This window comes from Thermobia domestica, chromosome 5 (genome assembly GCF_964235325.1).
Source record: "Thermobia domestica chromosome 5, izTheDome1.hap1.1, whole genome shotgun sequence".
Taxonomy (NCBI): domain Eukaryota; kingdom Metazoa; phylum Arthropoda; class Insecta; order Zygentoma; family Lepismatidae; genus Thermobia; species Thermobia domestica.
In genome coordinates this window covers 175,374,605-175,400,606 of record NC_137458.1, presented here as the reverse complement: position 1 = coordinate 175,400,606, position 26,002 = coordinate 175,374,605, and the positions used below count along the sequence as shown (strand labels likewise).

General features: G+C 35.2%; 1 protein-coding gene across 1 annotated transcript in view; it reads right to left on the bottom strand.

The window, feature by feature from the left end:
* Positions 1-4,637: 4,637 nt before the first annotated feature.
* The window catches only part of LOC145686294 (GPN-loop GTPase 2), a 39,864-nt gene continuing 18,499 nt past the window's right edge, over positions 4,638-26,002 (bottom strand). The window contains exons 2-4 of the mRNA XM_081759430.1: positions 16,302-16,507; positions 9,541-9,655; positions 4,638-5,223 (exon numbers count right to left, since the gene is read on the bottom strand). Of these exons, the coding sequence (XP_081615556.1) occupies positions 4,766-5,223; positions 9,541-9,655; positions 16,302-16,507 (779 nt within the window). The 3' untranslated portion in view covers positions 4,638-4,765. The remainder of the gene's footprint in view (positions 5,224-9,540; positions 9,656-16,301; positions 16,508-26,002) is intronic.

Genomic DNA, 26,002 nt, shown 5'->3' with positions numbered 1-26,002 from the left:
GTTTAGACATTTTTCATTCTTTTCTTTCATTATTTTTGTCGTTAGTCCATATTTGTTTTCACATCCAGAAACCAGTATATACAGGGTGATCCAAGGTATAGGCAGCTCCAACTCAATGTAGCATAGCATGCTACATTGGGTGGCAAAAATTCTGAGCTAGTTAAAATTCAAATTTGATGATGTTGATCTACAGGTGAAGTGGCCGAAATTTTGAAATGGCAATCTGTCGTTTATTTGAATGGTACAAAATTTGTTCTTGGGTGGACAAAAATTGGACACAATTCTGAGAAAGTTAAAATTCAAATTTGAAGATATTGTCCTACAGATGATCGAAGTGTTCGAAATTTTGGAGTGGCCCTCCTTCGTTAATTTGAATAGTACAATTTTTTCTTGGGTGGACAAAGTGGGCAAACATTGGACAAAATTCTGAGCTAGTTAAAATTGAAACTTGAAGATGTCGCACTACAACTAAATGGACCCAGATTTTTCTTTTGGTACTCTTATACCGCAACGGGACCACACAATTTCAAATCTACACACGCAATAGTAGGAACTTTAACTTCCGAGATAGGTGACGTGGAAATTGTGTTGTAGATGATTTAACATCGTTCTTTATATCTTCTTCCAAACAGGTGACAGTCATGCATCATTGCCGGGAAGATCAATCACTCCTCCTTTTCTTATTATCCTTTCACATGACCTTGGAAGATATTCTAAACCGACAACAATGAACCATTTAAAAATCTTGAGTCTATTTATATTAGTAACTTGAAATTCGATTTATGAGGAAAGTTGAACGTTAAAAATTATCATTTTGGTCGTTTCTTTAAATATGCATTTATATGCAGTAACGTTATAAACATGCACTAACCTCCGAAATATGCAAAAATATGCACTATAAAACTCTGCTCATTTACCCCAAAACACCTGAAACGAATTTCTGTTTCAAGAGCATATCAAAATCACATCAGGAAAAAAACATGCAAAAATCCGAAGTCTACTTATTAGTATAAATCCTCATCTGTGATTAAAATTTACAGTATTATTCCTAACTGTTGTTTTGTTTATTTCTGCGTATAGCGCTTAAGAGTCAAAAGGGTATAAAATTTAGTCATTCTTAACTGGATTTTTGATGTCCCCAGATTTATTCTCAACTCCGCCAAGGCATTCTTCTTTTTAATTTTCTGTTTTTGAATTAAAAACACTTTGGGCCTTATGTAGAGCCGTTTTGACGCGTGATTAGTGCCATACTAAAGAGTTCGACTAACATGTTACCTGAGGTCAGGCCTTTAGTATGACGTTAATCATACGTCAAAACAATTCTGCATAAGGGGCTTTCGTCTAATTTAGAGCAAATCACCTGCTATTCTGTCTGCTGATACCTGTAGAGATAGACAAAGATTATATATTTTCTTTTTTGGCACGGTTAATATACAATTTGATGTACTTTAATTGGTTCCCAACTCTGTCCCCTATATAGAAATAAAGCTTGTAATTTATACTAAGTTAATAGCTTGCTATACGTATTTTAAAATAACCTTGTTTGTCCCGACGCACTGAAATCGCGATTTAATTTTTCACATTAAAAGCAGTTTTATGAGATCCTCAACTCTGTGACATGAGTAATTATGACAAAGTTGAAGTGACATGATGGAGTTGTTAACAATACAATGTCACTTAGATTAATCAATATATTAATTGACTAATAATCAATATATCAAATTGTCCATTTTAAACAGTAAAATATTTTATAACTTATGTTCATTCCCGTAAAGGCATGTAATTTTGAAAATCAGCAAAATTTCATGATTGATTTCCGCACGTATTGTTACATATGTTTGTTCCCACACATGTCTTTTCTCAAATAACAATCAAAAGTTCAAAATATTTTCCTATTCAATAGCAATTCTTGGTGCTTTATTCCTACCCGAATGTTTTGCTCTGAATTTGGTCTGGCCATATAGAGTAATTGCATCGTTTGTGTGAAATCTGACAGACGATTATCTGAAAAAAGTGAAATTTCCAATTGAAGACACCATTTGAGGCCCATTCGAAGTACGCATACCCTAAAGAAAAGCAAGTATTGTGAAATTAGAGTATTGAACTTCGTATTTCAAAGCGATGGTGTATAAGAGACAATATCTCCTTCGGAAACACGACCTTTTCGGTAAAACGACAACGTTGAGTTTCACCCGCAATACACCAAACATCGTATGCCAAATTCCAAATGCTAAGAATGTTTTTATTCTGAATGCAACGTCTGCAGAATTAAGAAATTCAAGTTGGTTCTTGTATATTCAACCATGAGGATCAGGTGGTGGAAGTGCAAAAGCACAACTGACAAGATGGGATGAACGATCGAAGAGATCAAATGAGAACGAACAATTGAGGAATTATACGATCTGTTTCAGAAAAAGATTCGTGAAGAATTTTCCCCGCATATTTATAATATATCAGTACACGCAATACCGAGAGTTGTTTGAGATAAAAAAAAAGAAAAAAAATATGCCTATTGAAGTGATCCTACACAGATTTTGGGAAAAATTACACTTCGTGGGTCCAGGCAGTTAGTCGGCCTTCAAATCTGTTCTATTTGGAAGGATTTCAAGTGAACGTGATTGAGAAAATTTACGCTCAAAATTTTCAAGTGACACACTCTCGCAGACATGATACAGCTGCAATTTGGACATCTAAAACCAATATTACTTCACACCAAAAATGGAATGCCAAGCGTGAAAAGCACACACTTCTTCAGCGATGGTCCTAAATCCAATATCGGAACAAGAATAACTTCTTTTTCTTTTCAACCGTACTTGCCAAAATGAAATTTACTGATTCTTCATGGAACTTCTTCGAGGCAGAACACGGCAAATGTGAGGCAGATAGTGACAGAGCACTTCTCAAAAAAGCAGCTGGTGACGTGGTAGCAAAAGGAGCAGACATTGTCGATACAAAGGCATTCTCCGAATATTCAAGAAATCGGACAGCTATCAAACTATTTTATGGGAAATGAAGATATAAAAGATATAGATAATCTGTTGAAAATGTGTGAACATTCTAAAACCAACCAAGTTCTCCAGCTCCGATTTGAAAATTAAGACAAGATGAAATGTTGCAACTTCAACTACTTTGAATACTCGACCCAAAGTGCCAACTACTGGGATCCTGGTTTCCATTATTTTAATACAGATCGAGACAACCGATTCATCATTCATGATCTCGCTTAAAACTAAATAAATAAATAAATAAAATCATATGACAATAATGGCTTGTGAAACATGAGAAATAACTTAATGTGGAAATTATCACTGTTTACGATGACGACTCTGGTTGAGATACAACTGATGCATCCACCATGAGATACATGGCTAAAATGCAATCTGAAAAAATCTGGTATAAGGTGAGAACCATTGTCGATATAATTAACCCTTAACGAGTTTTCGTCACCATTTGGTTACACATTTTTTTATCTTGCCTATTGCGTTTGAAGAGTATTATTTTCAGGTATTGTTCGTTGTGGTTATTTGTGTTCATACTTTCCGCAATGGTAGAGCAGCTATTGCCCCCCTGGTGACAATTCTGGTGAATTTTAAACTGGAAGAAGTCTGCGGATATAATGTTTTGAAGCAGTGCCGGAAGCAGACAGAAAAGGCAGTGAACCGTTAAGGGTTAAGGAATCGACTCAACTGATTCCCAGATGCTAGTAAGTTCACAAGGTAGTGGAAAATCAGCAACAGATTATATTCCGAATTCTTTGAAATGAAGGAGGTAACTTGGCGAATTCAATTCGATTTATCTTCGAATGTGTTCAAAACAAAACCTCACATTTTAAGTGAAGAAAGTGAAATCAATTATTTAAGCTATTTGTATCTGTGTATGTGTGCTTGTGCACGATATAACTAAATAAATCTTTGAAGAGAATAATCTTAGTAAATCAAGTTGGTTTCTTTTTCTTTTGAGTGTGTTCAGCAATTTAGATACATTAATTGAAGAAATGTGTATTAATTTTAAATTATTAGTGGACGTGTTTTATCTGTGTGTGGTACATGTTGTAATTAATGAAAACCTGAAGCATACATGTAAATGACATCGAATACTCCAATCTTTCAACTCCTTCACATGCAAAAATATTTGATTTTACGTTTGTTTTCTTTCAAATTTATCATACTTGTGTATAGCATATACTTGGATATAAATGTCCTTTCTTTCAAGAAAAGTTTCATAAGAAAGTTAAAATCTTCAAGTAAAATTACAGAATTTAGGCTTGAATTTTCGTTTTATTTCCATTTTGCATTGGAAGTTTTAATTTTGCGTTATTTAAAATATATCAAACTCCTTAATGAGAAAGAAAAATATGACTTTTCTTCGTTATATTTTATTTTAGAGTTGTGTATGTCAAGTTTTACTTTATTCACAATTATTTTACCATGTGACGTAGTTGAGAAATTGATGTTCAAGTTGCATTATACAATGCTTATTATTGTGTAAAAAATGCATAAACTTCATACCAACTAAAAAAATATTAAGTAATCCTTTGCACATATTTCCTGGCTTATGTGAATTGGGATCGTTACCAAATAAATAAATAAATAAATAAACAATAATATTATGAGTACATTCTGGAAAGGAAATTAAAATTCGGTTAACGTAAGATTTTATTTCGATTAATCATATTTAAGATTACAAATAACTGAATACAACGTCTTCGTTTTCATCTATCCAACTGTTTCCTACATTTCAGGCAATTCGTGAAATTTCTAAATTACTAGCATTCATCATCGTCTTCATTTGCCATATACCGTTCTCTAACATCACCAATTTTTTCATATTCAAATTCGGCGCCAACAGCACACGCTAAGAGAGCCTGAATATTTCGTTGTTCACCACTTCCATAAATATAACCATTAGCCTTATCAACTGCATTCTTGACTCTTAAAACACTATTCTTGTCACTTATATTAAGGGGAATAAAAGAAACTAAACTGTAGTCTTCCACTAAATTTACTATGCACTCGTTGAGTTTATTGTACTTGTGGGTAAACGGGTCATCATCCAACTGCTCCAGAAGATATCTCAAATCCAAAACTTCCGTGTAGAAATCAATACCAAAGTTCAGTCTACCGTATTTTTCTATCAAATCGACTTTCGAGAGAACATTTATATGAGGTAGTTCTATCTGTAGCATAGTGGACAACGACATCAATAGGACAGAAATAAATTTTCCTGGAAGGAAAACAAAAAATATAAATAAACATGTTATAGTGAACTTAAATTCAATCATGTCATCGTAAAGTTATCACTGAAACATACATTTACGAAATATAAACTAAATTAGTCCAAAGACAACTCATTCCAATATCATTTTTGAAAAAATGGTCCGAAAATCTCATCGACATCAGTAAACTACTGCATGACATTTTTTGAAAAGACATTACTTATACCATACTGTAAAGTTGCTAATAAAGCATTTATTTACGAAATATGAACAAAATCCTCTACGCCTTTATTGAGAAAATTATCTGGGAAAAACTCAACTCAAACATTTTTCGTGTATCATTTAATCAAAAATGACTTATATTTGATATTGTACGATTGTTAAAGGGATATTTATTTCTGAAATACAAACAAAATTACCTACGCCGTTGAGTAAATTTTACCATAAAAAAGCTATTCTAAGATTAAACTCTCTTATGGATTTTTTTTCAAGGGAAATGACGTAGGGCGATATTATCCAGTCTTTGATGAAATACGAACAAATTTGTCTGGGTCGTTACTGACTAAATTATCCAGAAAAATTCACTCCATAAATAAATTAGCCATGTGATTCTTTTTTCCAAGCAAAATGACATTTCATATTGTAAGGTTGTTAATGACATATCTATTAACGGAAAATAAACAAAATCGCCCGAGTCCTGTTCTTTTTAATAGTCCATAAAAACTCTCTAAGAGTAAACTATCCTTCTGGACTGTTCCCAGGAAAATGACTTACACCATTATACAATTAAATATGAAATACTGATTTATGAAATATTAAGAAAATTCGTTAGAGCCGTTTCTGAGAAAACATTTTTATTGTTTTTTAATTTTCACTCTCCATTAAGCTACTTTATTTTGGAGAGGGGAATTAGGAAGAAACTTAAAACAGATGAAAAAGTAAAGCACTAGAGAATCGTATAAAAACCTCATTCAAGGGAACATTCAAGCACACACAATTACTATTTATCAACATTTAATAAAAACTGTAGCTGAAGCGCATGAAGTCACTATTTCAACTTGTGTAATATGATGATGAACGAAGTAATAATAATATAATAATAATAATAATAATAACCACGTTGCCCGCCTGGAGCGTCAAGGACAACAAACCGCCACAACTCAGCCTAATCAAATATTTGACATTAATGCAGTGATTGCTTTCTTTTACAGTAGCGTCTCAACGTCAACACTTTAGGAAAACGAGACTAACCAGAAACTCAAGAACTCATCATGCTTCATCCTTTTGTGGATGACCTCACTCCAGAGGACAAAAATTTCTACTCTAAACGCGTCGTTTCCTTACAATTGCGATACAGTTTGATTGGTGCACAACTTCGGCTAATGGCAATTATGTGCCCATTCCAGGCCGTGGCGCCCATCACTCTCTCCTCTTTTTCGCTCGGGCGCCTCCCAGGGCACTAAGAAGACGACGACCACGACGAAAAAGACCAACGGTGGTGCGGCTACAACCTCAATCGCAGCAAAATGATATCTGGGCACCGATACTTATACCAGTCGATCCTCCTGATCCAGTTCAGGATGACATCGAATCCCAGCAACTGCTGCCAATGGAACACCATAACCCATTGGCAGATCTCATCCTTCACTGGGACCTACAACCCGATGTGCAGTGGCCCCTCACGGAACCCACGAGTGTTATTTTTATACTTTGCCCATCAACTATATATTGATGTTGTCAACATCTAGATATACATGAACCTCTTGAACTGTTACCTCCGGATTGGCACTTCTGGAGACAATTGATTCAGGATTTAAGTAAAGTGCCTCCTCAAGAGGATAGCGAAAGTGAAGTCAGTGAACGTGGTTTTTCTGACGAATCTGAAAAACAAGAAGTGCCTAATGAATCTAAGATAGCGTACTTTCGTACGCCCTGTGTTATGCCTTATAGTATATCCTTTAAATCTCCGGAAGATCTGTGTTGTGCTTTTAGCGTCACCCATACACTTCCCAATATGCACAATGAATACTTCGTCACACCCAACTGGCTTATGCTCCAGTAGTTTTCGCCCTGCAACAAACTGCAGCTAGTGGGAGAAGTTTCCAGAACAAAAGTGTTAAATTTTTTCCCAATATTTTGCGTGCCAAAAGGAGAGAAATATTTTTGAGTCATATACGATTGCTTTGAATGGACTTCATTGTACAAATATTCATCGCATGTTACCTTGCCTAAGGTTACGATGTAGCTTCAAACGTTATCCCATGGTCAAGATTGATTTGAGACAAGGATTCTATTATGTGTCTCTAAAACGTACCACCGAAAGATATTTGGAATTCGCCTAGCTTGCTGGATGTTTCTTTCGTTTCACTATACTACCAATGGATGGTACTTAAGCCTCCTCGACTTGCAATTAGCCATACAAATGGAGCTAAGGAATCATATGCCTGAAGGTATTTCTTTCTTGTTATATTGCGATATTTTTTTTATTACGTCCAAAATCCTTGCTTTTACAAGCTATTCATATTTTGCAGGATTTACCGGTACCTATTCGCAGTAATGTGTCAAAGTCAATTTTAACATCCGTTAAAGCTTTAAACTTTATAGGTCTCAATCTGAATTTTGAGATTAACACTGGATGCAGTTAGCTAAGGATAGAAGTCAGTGGAGAGCTTTTGTGAACGCGGCATTGAACCTCCGGGTACCATAGGCAATAGAGTTAGTTACTATGTCAGTCCAATATACCTACATTGTTATTACCTCACCTTGATATTGTTAAATCTTGTCTCTGGGATATGCTTTATATATTTACTTGGGCTTGTCACGTTTTAGTAGTATACATAGGGTGAGTCATCCCGGTGTCCACACTATCCTATCCCTTAGCCCATGCTGTATTACAACATTTCTGTATTTGTACGCAATCATAAACGCAGCATCCCGCCCTGTACTCATATGGTCCAGACCGACCTCGCACATAACCATGTACGTTGATGCTACTCCGTTTACAATTGCGGTCACCATGAGGATGGTAGCCCTACTTTTATGTTCGAATGGGACCATAAATTTCTTATCTTTATTGCTTTCGCTTTGGCTATCTTCATGTTCAAAGATGCCCTAGTCTACTGTGACAATCTTGCCGTGTATACTGTATGTTGAGCAGAATTTGTAGAGTTCCTATGCTCTATGCTATATATGAAGCCTATTTTGTATGAATTTACAAACATTGTAATTATACAATTGTACATGTTCAGTCTGAAAACAATAAAGCAGGTGGGCTATCGCAAGCAGGAGCTCGATTCTCTGACAGTCCTCGACCAATCACAGGACATCATCAACTGTCATCGGCTTTAAAGTTCGATGACGGAAGGTGATGGACTTAGTTGAATTCGAGGACTCGAAGAGAGTGAGCTACCTAGCACGCGATAGACATGAAAATAAATACATAGTAAAAACGAACTTCAGAACTTTTTATTCATAAATTAATGATAATGGTTGTTCGATTTATATCGGATCGATTTTGAAAGATTTTCACCTCATGAGAAATCTTGCAGCCTCTACTGATGCTGTTCTATTGGACCCCAACAACTGAAGACTATCGTCTGACATCTAAGTTACCACTGGAGCAACTCCGGAGAAGCACATGCAAAGGGCTTCTGTCCAACCAAGAAACACAATTGAAAGAAACATTATCTGGGTGAATATTCTACTAATTATTACAATATGTTCCATACGATCAATATGTAGCTCCTGGAATTAGTTTCTTGTTCTGCAAATTGAATCAACAGCAACTGGTGTACGCGGGCCTTACGGATGCACCTCAGCGGAGCTGCTTACGAGTGGCTATGTTCACAGTAGAAGATGCCAAATTGAATCGCTGGTCCATCGCACGTTGGGGTGGTTGATTTCCCTAGCACGTCGATTACAACGGATCCCCTACGGAACTGCGGGTGTCGCTGCTCCTGGAGCCCTCTTAAAGGCACCTTTCGTGGGTGACTGTTTCGCCAGAATTAGTTTGTTTAACGAACCACAATAGCTTTCGCGAACCCCGAGTTTGAAACCATTATCCCAACACTGTTTCACTATGCACTTACGAAAAACATTCACAGAAAGAGGCCATGACATGCCGTTTTCAGTAACGGTTTAATTCAAGCACCATTTGACGACATTCACTTATCTACGTCAGACACTACTACTCACGACAGCAAACGGGTTGTTCTAGCGTCACTCACAAGATGGCAGTAGCGTCCATAATTTGTTCCGATATAAATAGAACATCCTTCTGTAGTAATACATACATTTGTAATGAATCAATAATTAATTAATCGTACCTGGCTCACTGCAGTAATGAGAGTCCACCAAATGAACTGTGCATAAATGCATACCAAACTGAACTAATTTGGATACAATATTTTTAGTTGCTTTGTGATGAGTGTACAGTTCAACCTGCAATGTAAAGTTCCCTGTAAAAATCCACGTAAGTATTTCTACAAGATTTCCTTATGTTAACATGTCGATACATCATACTACGATGGTTCACAAAAACTTAATGTGCATAGTGTTCTATATATTCAATCAACTAAATAAGAAAATATGAGCTATATAAGTTTTAAAATTCCGATATGCATTTACGCGACTGGGGAAAATTACGCAAAGCAGAAAAAATACCGTGATATTAATAACTGATTGGTCACTGTACGATTAGGTGTTCTATAACGAACGGTTTAATCAAGAATACAAAACTGATATCTACTTTCCCGATAATGAAATATCTAGTTATGAGGTCAGTAACTCTTATACAGCTGTACAGTCTTAAAAAATTAAACACGAATGACTTAAACATCTCTGTTAAGGTTAGTAGTGTTGTCAGGTATGCAAGGTAGAAGACGAAATTGAAATATCCTATTCTAAGACTTCCTGAAGACGATCATGACACAATGACTAAGAAATCGAACCCAAAGAGATGTGAGAATTATCGGATTATTAGTTTCATTTCTCAGGCAGCAAAACTTTCGCTTTCAATTCTGAATAGAAGGTTGTATGAAAGATCAAATGAAAATGTTGAGAAGGAACAGTTCGGGTTCAGAAGAGGTAAAGATAAAAAGAGATGCAATTGGATGCAATTGCAAAGGTGGAGACACAAATGATACACCTTCGTCTATGCACGAGATACTGTTTTTATTATTATTATTAATTTTATTTTTTGAAGGGGCAGATCAGGATTTTTGAACATGATAATACACAGAGACAATTTATACAAGTAGACAAATTCCGTCTACGAATAAATTTTACGGTAACATTTTAATCAAACATACGGCCCATTCCACGTCAAGAAAACAGGAGTTCCACCTCGAGCATTTCTGATGTTAATGATATCTGGTGTAAATGTTCTATATTGTCTTTGATGGTTATGTGCCAATTTTCGGTTGAATATCTGCTTTAGTTGCATGTACATGGCGTTTCAAAGTGAAACCACTCACTTTCGCTCTGCGTGCGAAGTTGGCCCAGCGTTTATAAAAGTTGTAGTAAACGTTAAGACCTGTTCTTTCGCACATTTAGACAACTTTTGGCACTGATTCAAAAAATGTTACTAAATTGTCGTTTAAGTATACCTCAGTTGAGATATAACTCTTGAAAGTTGGCAAAAAGAAGTCTTTGCGCACATCAGGGAGCCCTCATTGAACACATCATAACTACATTGTGAATGCACCAATGCAATCGAAAGTTCAGCCACGATTCCCACTTATGATGTCGATATGTAGATTAAATTCAGTTGCCACTGTCCAGCAAAATCCAAAAGTATGCACTTGCAAAGTTAGTCAAAATCTCGTAGATGCAAACTTTGGGCATAATATGGGCCAATATCTTAACTATACCCTCTCTAAACTCATTTTAATTCCTACGGCTGGAAAGAGCATGCTTCAAGCACTAGAAGCGACAGTCCTACATATTAATGAATAATAATTTTAAAAAAATAATTTTAAAAAATTTCAAAAAATAGTATTTGTAATCCTTGGTGAAAATTTGTGCAACTGATGTTTATGTGTTCACTGAATATAGGGTGAGGCAAGGACATCGAAAATGATTTTTATTGTACTGAACATGCGTAATGACAAAAATGCATATCGATTTAAAGTATAAACATAACATTAAACTGAATAGAAACACGTGTGGTAATTTGGAAACGTGCAATATACTGAACAATCAGTTTCATTCTTAGCTACATTGGACTGCAATCCCGTCTTACACAGTTCTGGATGAATATATTGTCTTCCTGAATGTTGTTGATGGTGCGTCTAGTCATGATTATATGTTGTTCTGGAATCCGACAGATATCTTGGAACAGCTGGACAATGGAAGAAGCGAGCAGGACTTCGGGATGCATGAAGATTATAAGGGTTCTATTTTACGTTATTTTGAACATTATTTTTATTTTAGTGAAATGGATTTATGGGGACAATTTGCTGTGCAGGGGAAAGCTTTTCTCATTTCTTTATTCAGTTAATACAACAATGCATTGTTCTGAGTTATCTCTAACATCGTGGGCTATTTCCAGTGCTGATGTTCTCAAGTAGCTTACTAAGAGTCATCGAACCGTAATAGCTAATAAGAGCCCGCTTCCAGACGACACAAGAATAAAAACTAAGATTTGATGGAGTGGATAGTACGATTTTCAGTGAAAACATTCTGGATTCAAGATTCAGTGCAGTACCCCGGTAGCAGCGCACAAACTTCCGTATGTACTACGCAGCTCGATCTTGACATAAGAACACGGATTGAAGCAATTGTCCACTCATGTAGTCAATGGCATATACTATATAACAAATCTCGTTAAGTATAATTTTGATATTTGTGGTTATTTTCTTCCTTTCTTCTGCCTGCCATCCTGTAAGTATGCCTATTTATTAAGACAGTTGTAGTAAATAGATTTATGTTAGGTAAATCAGCCCGAGTTTGATTTAGCGCACAATTTTACCACGATGGCAATATTTGCGTGTGTTAATTTTTCAGGTTACTTTCATCCTTATTTGGGTAGGAAACATAACATATATTTCTCACTTACTAAACACTGTCATACATACATGCAACATACTGCCCAGGTTGTAAACTTGCAATTGAAATGGCTGAAATTTCGTCATTTACTTCAAAGGCATAACTATGAATGCTGCAGCATCACTGAATACTCTGTTTACTCTGATCTTATTGAAACTAATAGGTTGAAATTGGTGATTTTCTCTTTTATCAATGATGTGCCTCCTAGCAAATCTTCTTCCATGATCAGCCTGAATGGTAGAGTTTGAATAAATCATGTAGAGTCAATATTTGGTTATCTAAGAGCCTCTGTAAATTAGCTAGAGCTGCTAGCCTTCTCGGTGTTCTTCCAATGCCGTCACAAGCGACTTTCTATGGTTTGTTCCGAAGAAATTACATTCAGTAACTATGCCGAAGTGCTCTTCATGCAAACATAACTTAATGAAATTCTTATACTGAGCAGCTGATCCATCACTAAACCAACAACCGTTCTTGATTATTTCTATCTTTGTCTTCAGATACTCAATTAAACGCGTTAGAAAAGCATGAATAATAATGGTATCATAGTGGTGGTAGTAACTGATCACACATGTGTTAATGTCTTGAACTTCGTTTCACCAACATAGGTGACAAAGGGATTCAATGTGGCCTGCCATTCTACCAATGACATCCATGGGACAGCATTGTGCACAACAAATAATTAGTTCTCCGCAAAAATCAACATGATCACTTCATTATCCGCAAGATTTTCCTTAAGCTGTTAAGGACCTTTGGTATTTGACACAAAGTGACGGCTTGTCAAATTGGCAATTTTTAAAATCAGTTCTTCTGTGAAATCTTTAACAATTGCATAGCATTCTCTACAATGTGTCCCTATCAGTCCCAAATAAGACCCAAGTTGAGCTTTCTTGGGCATTGCTCACAGTGTTGCAGGATACAGCCTTTTGCTTTAAAACTACATAAAGTTTTCTTGCTGTGTTCCTTGTAGTCTTTGGTGTTGCTGCAGCCAACATCAGTTTCACATTTTGGTGACTTGCATACAAGCACACACAAACACACACACATACTGAATGTTTTCCAGAAGCACTAACTGTAATGAACCACTTTGGTCGTACCTCACAAAATTTCGAGAAAATAAGCTGATTCTTATAGTGGTTACAATAACCTACGAACATTTCTTTCAAGTTATAAAGAAGCACACATTTTCGCTTATGAATTTTTCTACCATGGATTTCTTACTGCAATATAAACCTTTTTGCCTGGGCACAGACGAGAAAACTCATCATCCTCAAACAAGCTAAGGACATTTAGTTTATCAGTGAGCCGTTTCCCTTTTCTATTTACAGGTGCTGCCAAAACGCAAGTTTCCATATTTTAAGTTCATCATTCTAATTGAAACAGCAAATTCTTCAGCTATTTTTGCTATAGTCCAGCTAACTGGAGTCAGGGTCAGAATCTGCTTTCTGGGACCGATCTACACTCTGGAGTTTAATTTTAACTCCTTCAATTAATATGTCCCTGTCCTTACATTTTTTGGCACTCCGTTTCCATTTGTGTTTTAACAATAATAGTTTTACTCATACCAGCAGTTGCTGCAATCACTTGAGTAATGCTGCTCTGTGCTTTTTAACTTTTGCTTATACTAGCGACCATCATTTTTGGATTGGCGAGTGCGTCTGACTTTGAAATTTTGCGCCCTGATCTAAAGATACCAAAAAATTTGCATCTACGAGATTCTGACCTACACTGCAAGTATCTTTGGATCTAGCTGCACAGTGGACACTGAATTAATCCACAAATCGATATCATAGGCGGGACTCATGTCTCCAAGTTTTGATTCCATTGGTGCATTAGTTATGATGTGTTTAATGTGGGAATTCGTAAAGATTCCTGAATTGCGTAAAGATTTTTTTGCCAGCTTTCACGAGTTGTATCTATACTGAGATATGCTTCAGCGGCTAATTACTAACATATTATGAATCAACGTCAAAAGTTGTCCAAATGTGCACAAGAATAGATCTTAATGTTTACTGCAACTTTAAAAACGCTGAGGAAACTTATCACCGTTGCACGCGGAGCGAAACTTATCACCGTTGCGAATATTACAGCAACCAAAGATATTCAAATGAAAATTCACATATTATATAGAACCTTCCCACCAAATAACATTAACTTTGGAAATGGTCGATCGGGGACGGTCTTTGGACGAATTGGTCTCTTTGACAAGGAATGACCCATGCGTAGAAATCTCTAGTAGGCTGCAAAAGCATTTCCTGACCATTGATTTAAAACAGAATAGTTACAATATGTATACTGGTCGTTATATACTGGCTGTGAACTAAAATTTTGTATATAGCAAACTGAGAAGCTTGAGAAATAGTCAAATTTCTCTAAAATATCAATTTAATTTATGCTGATAACTAAAATTATTTACCGAGCTTTAGAATGGTTTAAAAAAATTCTTCAGTTCGTATACTTTAGTAAAATATTACAGGGACTTCTTACAAAGTTCTAACGTATTAACACCTGTCAAAAATGAAATACGTATAATGAGTGCATGTATAACTGATAGTTTTAAAACTGAATTTGTGAAGTATATTACCACAAAATATACAAATGAGTAAACAGAGAAAAGCGTGAAGAAATAAATAAGAAAACATGAAAATCCAAAATATGAAAAAATATAAAATTTTAATTATATACTTTTAAAAGATGAACTATATATGTACAGATCACCTTACATTTATATCGCGCATCAATAAGATTTTTAAAAGCCTATCGGACGTAAATTTAAACCATTATTTCAATAATAAAAACGTCCGTTTAAGAATTGATGCTGTTAATGTATATTATAGGCCTACATTAAACGACACCGTAACATCAATAAAAATGAAATAAAGGACACAAGTCTGAAAATTTTCAATTGCCACCTCTCGGTTTCCCTCAATTTTGCGTTAGCATCGCATAGCTCCCTTTGTCGTAGGATATAATAGAATATTTTTTTTTCAATTAAATATACGGGAGGTACAAATAAATACTACACTTGCAATGTCTTCCTTTATCATATAGTAAGGTGAGTTAAATATGAAGATAAATCTTACCAGACTGGAAGTAATTCTATCTCACACCTATATGGGATGATTACTCGAATCATTGTTCCTGTAGTGCAAGTAGACCTCTGCCTAGTGTGCAAGTAGACCTAGTGTGAAGTATGCAGGGCAGGGACTGTAACCCCTCCGTGGTTTCCAAAATATTGTTAGGCGATGAGTTGCACTCTGTCGAGTTGTGATCCTATCGTGAGATTTGACACCTTACGATGTCGGAATGCATTCTGTTACAAACCAAATTATATGAGCTCGTCTTAAAACGCACCGTCGCTAACAGTGGAAATATTAGAAGACTCCCACTCGCTAGAGAAGTTCCTTCCACTAGTAAGTGTAAATGGGAGATGGGCTTCGGTTTATTGGTGCTGATCTGATAAGAAAGGAGTCTCCCCTCCTACATGGGGAAGTGTCTTGTTATTTAGCGTTCTTTTTTAACATCAAAGTTATGTGAGACGTGGCCCTAGTTTAAGCTGGAATCCGAACTACTATAATGCATTAAAATTTCAATCCTCTTCCAGTGCGAATCAAACCCATGCACTAAAGACGAGAGCGCTAACCACTAGACGCGCAGCGAGAACAAGGAAGGGGAAGGTAAAGCAAGATCATTGGGTTTAACAAGTTTAGAGGTTCAAGTTAGCCATACGACACATACAGAATAAGAAGAAATATGAATATGTTTACTAAACACGAAAATTTTGTCAAAATAATGTGAAATATAAAAATTTAAATACGCTGTTTCGATTCGACATACTATGAAACATTAATATCATTACTCTCATTGGTCTACGAAGCATGGTTTAAAATACCGAATTTCACATTTTGCCTACAAGAAACATAACCGATTTTAAGTAATTTCAAATAGTTAATAAAACACTGTGAGGTACTCTTAAGAAGAAACAATTACAAATTATAAATATTTGTATAATTTTGTATATTTTTTATATATAAATACAAACCTGTCCAGGGCAGTCGAATATAAAATAATGATCTTTAAAATGATTTATTTTCTCGAATAGCCAATCTATGTTTTTTTCAATATATTCCATGCAATACATTAACCCTCCATTCGGGCCTAGGTGCAGGTTCTCCATTACGTCCTCCAACGCAATTAAATTAGATATATCAATGGCTGGCTTATAATCCATACCTTCGTTAGCAGGATCTGTGAATGAATACAAAAAATTGACATTACTTACTTTTCACATAAAAATAACACAGTTCTGCGACCAAAATGATGCCCGGGATATTTTAGTCGTTTCTTATAGATTTTGGGGGTGTTGAGTCCGAAAATGAAGTCAGAATTTGCCCATCACGTCACATTTTCCCAAAACTTCATCATCATTATTATCCTAAAGACGCCTCAAAAGATTAGTAGCCCTGGCGACGTCTCGAGTTGTCAGAGACATGAATAATACCTCGTTGGAAAGCTTATGGAACACAGATTTTAACGAAGTATCACTCATGCTTCTACGTTTCATACTCTTAGAAGAAGATGATGAAGAAAATTGTTTTCCTTATTTTCTTTTACTTTTGGGGCTCTGGCAACCCTGATCGTTGGCGTACGCACGCAAAAAAAAAAAAAAAAAAAAAAAAAACAATCTCACATGTAGACCAGGCATTAGGTCCACACACATAAAATTGAGGGGCGTAGATCCAATGGCAAGGGAGAAAAAATTCGGAACCACGACCTTCAATGGTCACCTTGTATTTCCCCACCACCACCATTTCCCCCCGTTTGGCTGCCCTGGCGACGCCAAATTGTCATAGTTACATGAATGATACCTCTTTGGAAAGCTTATGGAACACAAATTGCAACGAAGTATCACTCATGCCCCGCCGTCCCATACCCTTAGAAAAAGAAGAAAATCGTAACAGTGTTGCCAAAGCTAAAAAAACACAAGTTTTGAAAAAAAAATCTTGCACTGCCTAAGGATTCTGCTGACTCATTAGGATCTCAATTGAAATTTTAAAGAAGAAGTTCTTGCGCGTTTTCTTGGTACCGGTCTCGTAAAAAAAAAAAAAAAAAAAAAAATGTTTGTTCTATATTTCGCTAAAGAGCAAACTCTTGTATATTGTAATCAAGGATCTTATAAATAGAGGATCTGCCCTTACAATATAATCTTGAAGCCATACGTCACAGTTTCGCCACCCCTACTCTGCCCACTCCGCCCAATAGGATCGCAATGTTTTGAGCCAACAAACATGGCGGAAACGAAAGTAGCCAATCAGACGATGTCGGAAACGAGAGTAGCCAATCAGACGTGCTGATGCTCGGTTGTTTTTTGCTTCATTATTTAATAGGATGAAGATATATATGGGACAGATCCTCTATTTTATAAGATCCTTGATTGTAATGATATTTGTGGTTTCATGGGACAGTATCAAATACCATACAATGCATCTGATTGGAGGTTGTTCATCGATTCATCTAAAAACAGTCTAAAAGCTGTCCTCCTGTATAATGGCAATACTTGACATATATAATGCAATATATAATGGCATCCCTTGCAATTGGCCACTCCACTCACGTAAAAGAAACGTTATGAGAGTCTGAAATTAGTACTGGAGAAAATTAAGTATGAAGAACACGGGTGGTTAGTATGTGGTCACTTTAAAGTGCTCTCTATGTTATTGGGACAACAAGCGGGTTATACTAAATTTTCATGTTTCCTTTGCTTATGGGACAGCCGTGACAAAGAAAGTCATTGTACCGACAAACAGTGGCTACATAGAGATGCTCTCAAACATGAAGTGGCAAATGCTGTGAGGGAGGGCCTAATTCCTGCTAATAAAGTTCTGCTACCACCGCTCTACATGAAGTTAGGTCTTGTAAAGCAATTCATCAAAGTTCTCCTTAAAGATGGTGAATGTCTCAAGTAACTGTGCTCCAAGTTTCCAGATTTATCAGATGGAAAACTGAAAGAAGGCATTTTGGTTGGACCTGATACAAGGAAACTCGTCGCCGACCCTCGTTTCCTTGGAATTATGAATGACACGGAAAAACAAGTTTGGATTGCTTTCGTAGAAATGGAAAAGTTCTTGGGCAATCTGAAAGTGCCAAATTACAGGGAAATTATTCAAAATATATTGGCAGCGTTCAAAGCTCTTGGTTGTTCCATGAGCTTAAAGATCCATTTCTTACATTCTCATGATGACTACTTCCCCGAAAACTTGGTAAGCCCAGAACAAGGGGAGCGGTTCCATCAGGACTTAAGGCTAATGGAAAGAAGATATCAAAGCAAATGGATTGTTAACATGATGGTGGACTTTTGTTGGATGATTGTCAAGGACATTCCAGTAACATTCTAAAAGCAGAAATGCACCAGAAGTCTACAAAGCAAAAAGAAGTGTTTCCATAAGCATCAATGACAGGTAAGCTTTATTCCAATTTCATAAATGCCATGTAGTCTCTTCGCTGGATCTACGATAGGTATTGAAATGATTTTGAGTATAACATTTCATGATGCGTAGAATGCTTTTGGTGATATTTTGTTCACATACAAGTATACGGCAGGTTTGCCAACCAAAAGTCAAGAAATGTTTTCTTTTCAAGAAAGGAATTTTTTCCGTACATTTTCGGTACTTAATTTCCCTCCTGGTATTGGGTACCGGAATGATTATGATATTGTATGGAATCATGGAGTTAAAAGAGTAAGTTGATATAGAATTTATTTCTCTGCTCCAATTACGGAGGGCATAGGAAATTTCTAAATTAATTAGGATGAAATGGGGAAAATTTTAGGAGGAAATAGGTACAAAATATATTTTTCCCAATTCAGTTTTATCCAATCCTGACCGAATTTTCAGATTATGTTACCAGTGTTTAAAAGTTATTTTTCGAATATAAATTATACTTTTACCACGCAGGGTTGCTAACCCACAAAAATTATCTTTTTAAAAGAAAAGGACACTTTCTCCCAGTTTTCAGTCCATAATTTCCCACTGGTGCATTTGACTAAAAGTATTCGTACATTTTCTAAATATGTGGTCACGGACGATTAAAAACAGGTATGACTCATTTCTCATTTCTCATTTCTCTACGATACGTCCCTAAGTAAAAACTTACACAAAACACGAAAAAAATGACGCATTTTTAAGGGAATTATTCATTTGCCTGAAAACTTGACGTGATGCAGGGCAAAGGAGGTCATTTTCGGTTTCAGCATGTCGAAATCAATAAGAATCAGCAAACATATCCAGGACATCAGGAAACAAGTTTAATTTTGCAGACGTGTGTAATGTAACTATACTAAGATACATATTTAGTATATAAAAGTTACAGTAAATTATTATTTTAATGAGAAGCGCGTCCTACAAAAGAATCACATCGAATTCGTAAGAATATGCTTTAAAAAATCTACTTATATAGCTCTGTTCTAGAAACTTGTACCATCAAATTTTTAAAATCGCATTCATAGGTGGAATTTTCACATAAACACACTTTCTTACTTAAAGAAATATCAGACACAGCTATGTTACACTTAAGTATTTATAAACGTAAACGCAGATGAGAAGAAATACTTAGAAGTTGCTAAGAACCCATGCATTAAAGCTATGTTCCCGCCACTGCAGTCAAGATTACCCGACGCAGAATTCAAACTCAAGAACTCTCGATTATTGACCAAGAATTTAAACTATTCTTCTACATTCGCTTCTTTTACTTTTTTTTAAAATCATTATTGCAAGAATATTCATAAAATTATTCCACTTAAGTGTTATATTTTTTCCTTCCAAACAAATGTAGGTTACCATATTTCCTTCATAAACACTCCTATTTACTTTTTAAAAAAATCAAGAAAAATGAAGAAGAATCAAGAATTAAGTACAAGTGGAACGATATGAATCATGCTAGACTTACATGTTTTCTAATACAACTAAGAACATGGTTGTACAGTAAAATAATAATTTAAGAGTAATGGTTATTGATTTAATTTAACTATTAACAACTTCTTAATAGAGAATAACATTGCCGAGCAAGATACAAGTGGTGCTTTTTTCTTTTTTAAAGGAAGTACACACACACACACAGAACACACACTTGCTTATGCAATTTTGGTACAAAGATGCTTTTTACAAATGCAAGATGTTCCAAACTTTTCCTCCCCGTAGTAATAATACTGTCCACTTAAATAAGCTAGAGAAAGTTTTACGAAAAAATTATATATAGTACAAGTACGGAATAAAATTGTTTTTACGAGTATTCACGCATACGTAAGTGTTATCAGTTAATTTACAGCTTGATAAAAGTTACTTAACTTCAGAATGAAGATACATTTTCCAGGATTAACTACATTTGTGAATAAAAAATTATACTGTACGGAAAAGTATGTCCCTTGCGAACAAATTCCCGCACCGAATTAATTTATATACATTGATATATCAAAATATGAAGAATAGTCCTTTAGAAATGTATTTGGAGATAAAAAAAAAAAAAAAAAAAAAAAAAAAAAAAGACATGCAATATTTGTATGACTACAGTGAAACTGAACTAACACGTTCAACAAAATTCTTTAATTTTACAATTTTTACATTCATTTACGCATGGTATGACCAGATTGGATAATAAAAGTATATACATGGTTCTACTTTTGCAAAATTTCCCTTGTATGTATAATACCTCTAGAGAGTATACTTACCTCTAATTTTGAAAAAAAAAAAAAGAAAGAAAAAAAAAAAAAGAAAAATCAGTACGTTTCCCAATGAAATTAGAATAAAAATGTTGTGAAAACACTGAACAAAATCACTGTAAGAAGTTATGGAAAAGATTTTTGACATTAACGTGACAAGTTGGGTTAGAATTAAGTAATATACTAACCTACAGATTCCTATAGCCTTATACATTAATATTAAAATTAGCAAGTTAAAATCACGTAACACACGTCGAATGATGGCAGTAAAACAAACATGTGAAGTGTTCCAGTATACAAAATTAAACAATAATGTACAAGACAAACATTATCAATACAGTAATGCCAAATTCAGTTTTAACCTTAGAATTTAAAAAAATACATATATATACCCCTTCTTTTCTATAGGCTATACAAGTACGATGACCATGAAATCATACTGGTGCAGCGAAATATGGTCTCACACGTGATACAAATAAAACCCGAAAGTTTGACAAGGAGAAAAGTACAATACAATTTAAAAGTTAACATCAGCAACTGTTTTTCAATGTAGGCAATATTGAAATCTCTTGTACATAACAGATTCATATTGGGTTTATTTTGAGCGTTTTCTCTTAACTTGCCTTTTACATGGAGCATCCCTAACAACAGTACAACAGCAGTCGGGTAGCATGTTAAGATTCCACTTTCTTTCATATATTTTCTCCATGGTTGCAATATCTTGATGGAAACGCTGCTCCACAATCATCATGAAAGAAATCTAGGTGTGAATGAAGAAAGTGGAGTTTTAGAAGCATATTGCAACCAGGTTTTTCGTAGCATGAAACGGCTTAGTCACAAGTTCTTTGTTGCTTGGTGTCTTTCAAAGAACACTCTTAAAGCTTTCCCATGTAACTTTCTCATCACCTTCTAGCATTTCATCCAACTATTGATCTCTAAATAGCTGTCAAATCTGTGGACCTATGACGATGCACTCCCTAACTTTGGCATTATTTAATAGAGGGAATTTACCTCGTAAGTATTTATAGGCCTTCTCTTTCGTGGTTCATACTCTTAACAAAACATTTCATTACGACCTAATTTAATATGTAATGGGGAAGCAAAATTCGTTTAGGAACCACAAAGGTGCATGCTGCACGTTTTCTACGCCTGGCTAAAGATTTTTCTAGTACACCAACGGCACGATCTCTACAATCCCGTTCACAAATAAAGCAACAATATTTTGTATAATCTAACTGCATATCTAGCAATAGCGCTATTACTTTAAGGTCACTACAAATGAGCCACTCTAAGTCATAATACCCAATGGCGCGCAGTAAACTTTTTCGTAAGATTCCTTCATATGAATTGCAAGATGAATCGAAGGGAGATCGTTTCCAATATATAAAAGCACGGATTTTAAACTCGCCTTTGAAGATTCTATGAAAAGCCTTCACTCCATAGGATCGAAACTAATTTTGAGGGCCTTCAGAAAACCATTTGTGTTTACAATGCCACAAATGTGTCTTGTATAGTAAACAATAAAATATAATTCTTCCTATTCCGATACACTGAACTATTTATGGTACTTTTTTCTAACTTCATTGTTAGCCAAAACGCTAAAATTTCAGCTTGCTTTTTGGAAGATCCAATTCCCTAATGAAATCACTTGTGATTCACTTAAGGGTATGTTTACAACAAATTCAAGGTCCTTCGATGTACTTGGTTCAGGAGACAATTTCTTGATCATCATCAGACGAAATGTTGTACTCTCTGGGTGAGTGAAGGAAACGTATCCTCTCTATGTGAAATTAGGGGCATTGCAGACGGAATATTAGGACAGATCAATGTCCGCTTCTTCCTAGAAATTCCCTTCTGGACGGGAGGAACCATACGAAAGTAGCACTCACTGATGTGGCCAGTTGGCTCCCTCCAAATCACAGACACTGCAAAAGGCATTGAACGTCTCTTTCCATTTATCCAATTTCTTAGATTCCTGGTACAATATTGCAAACAATATGGGGTGTCCAAACGTTATATTGATCTCCAATTTAATATTCAAAATAACAATAATAGACTTTTTTGATTAATGGTGTCATATACTGTTTTGGTGAAGAAAATGTCACTTCCCCACATAGCAGAAATTATCCCTACTGTTTAAACTGTATCGCGGCATTTTTGTCTATTTAAACACTTTCTGATACATTCTGAGGAACTGCTCACAAATATACATGCAAACGCGTGTAATGTGCAGCACTTCACAAAAAACATAGAGAACTCTGTGACAAGTTATTAAATTGTTGTTTCGCATACTAGTAGAATACAAGTGAAATAAGGAACGGAAAGAAACTAAGTGTTGATACAGCTCTTCCAGTATTGCCACGTCAATGTGAATATGTTACCTCATACCCGAAACGTAGCGAATGTGTTCACTACTGTAACGTTAGTATTAGACACGGTTGTTTTTTTAAAAAAGCAGCTAATTTTGATTTCCGTTCTCAAATTCGTTTTGAGCACCATAAACTAAAGTTGAAAAGAAAGTGATTTTGTTCAATTTATATTTTCATTGTTGCCTAGTAGAATCGGAACTGCAGATCACTAAATGGAAATATCTAAGAGATTCCTACGTCCTTTTAAAGAGAAGCTCTTTGAAATTATGAAGCAACACAAGCTATATATATCTATATCTAGAGATGCAAGGGCTCGAAAAAAAACCCGGCTTTTTTTGGAAAAAACTCGGTTTTTTCTGCTTCGCTTTTTTGCTTGGGAAATTTTGGACTTTTTTTCAAAATTCTGCTTTAAATTGACAAAGTAGATTTTGTTTCGCGTCTCTATAACACAAAAAGTCATTTAATTAGTGGTTGATGTCGATAATAATATAAAACCTCGAAAACAAACCATGAATTTCGAAAAGATATTTCAAACAATTTTACTTCTCAACATATTTACATTATGAATTACAAAGGATTAACCAATGCATATAATAAGATTTTTTTAACCTCCTATATACAAAAGTAAGCACGGTTGGCAAGAACCATGGTTGTTTTTGAAAATGCCAAAAACCCGTTTTTTGGGGGAGTTTAAACTAGGTTTTTTGGGTTTAAATCAGGTTTATTTATATTACATATTGACAAATAAGTTTGTTTCGCCTTAGTATTGTTATGCAACAACGGGGTTACGCGGAAGAGGTCACATAAGCTTAAACAAGACCGGTCAGTAAATTTCTTAAATTGGGAAACTCCCGCCCTAGCCATCGTGAAAATCCCGTCATTACTCTAAATGTAAAACAATAAGGAAAATCCTCTTATTGCTTTGCATGTAAAATTTAAGGGTCAATATATCATAATCAGTACGCTAAAACTGAGGTATTAAATTACAAATTTAGTACGTACATATCATTGAAAGTCCAATCCAAGCTAATGTTGGAAGCTACGTAGGCAATCGATAAATTTTGCCAATTTCTATCAATATATTTAAGCAACCTTGGCTTCTTTATAAAACAGGCATTCAGGCATGCAGAAATATACAATTTGGTTTTGTTTCGTATGTTCAGGTTTAACATCCTTACATTATACCGAGGTTATCAAGGAGAAGACTTTCGCTTAAAGTTACATCCGAAACGCTACTTTGTTTACGCATGAAAGAAAGGTTGTGGTTCGACCGAGAATTGAACATCGGACACCTTGATTAAAAGGTGAAAAGGAAATAAAACTAATGCAGATGGTTTGATGTGTAGAAACGTCACCATGAAGTTCACACGATTCGCATTTTTCGTTTTTTTTGGGGGGGGGGGGTAAACCAGTTGTTTATTAAAAAAAACAGCTGGTGTAAACCAGCCAACCCTAAAAGTAAATACTTCTTTTAAAAAATACACAAATAACTAGCAAAATTCTATGTAGTATTTTTACTTCAAAATATCCCATACCCTCTTTTTGGAACAAAATAAAATTAAAATAAAACATAAGAGAAATACTTAGATTTATATGATACACTTAAAGGCTGCACATCTAGAGCTTTTGGTTCTGTATACTCTTGAAATTCTACAGTTTTAAATAACCACCATCACGGTTTACTCAGTCCTGAAGTTTTCTGAACTTTTAACAAGAGGGATTCAACATATGAAGGGTGTGAGGCAAGAACATGGTAACCCACAATTTTACTATTTTAAGAAATTAGAGATTTTCTGCTGCACAATCCATTTTGAAAGTCGGAAAGCTGATTTTCACATAAGACTATACATGAAGGATTAAACGAAGCGGTATGAGTTGCTATCTATCTGGTGCTGCATAACTCAACAATTGAAAATTTGTTGGTTACCATGTTTTTGGCTCATACCCTTCACATCATTACGGAACTCTCCTCCTCCCTCCACACACACACACACAAAAAAAAAAAAAAAAAAAGAATATATTTAAGTTAAGATAAATACAACTGCACAGCAAACATGACTGAGTGGAGCTTTTGCGCTTCTATCGGGAAGTCCGGGATTCAATCTAGCATTCGACCATTCTGACAAAGCATTTCTTCATTCCATCTGTGAAGTAGAAATAGTGCGTGTACTGAGAGTTGGCCGACTTCCTTTCTTATTGTTTTTAAATCGTTATTATTACTAATTATCAGAAGTGACGGTTTCGCGAAGGTTAGGAGGGCGGTCTTTCAGACTGAAGCCTGTTCCCAAAAATTACGGAATGTCTAAAACCAACGAAATATCTATTAGTTATGCCTTTACTCATAAACTTTAAGCTCCCGTCAAATAAAAATTATGAATGTTTAGAAAAACTAAACATTAGTAAGAAAAACTCCTCCCAAAATACTTTTCTAAATCCGTCACTGATTCTCAGTATAAAATGATCTTCAAGGTTGTATCCGGAAGATTATCGATAAATATATAAACGAAACGAAATATTAGTTATGCCTGTACTCATAAACTTCAAGCTCCTCCCAAATAAAATTAAGACATTTTACAAAACGAAACAATCAGAGAAACCTCCCCTAAAGTACTTTTCTAAATCCGCTACTGATTATTTGTATAAATTAGTATTAAAGGTTGT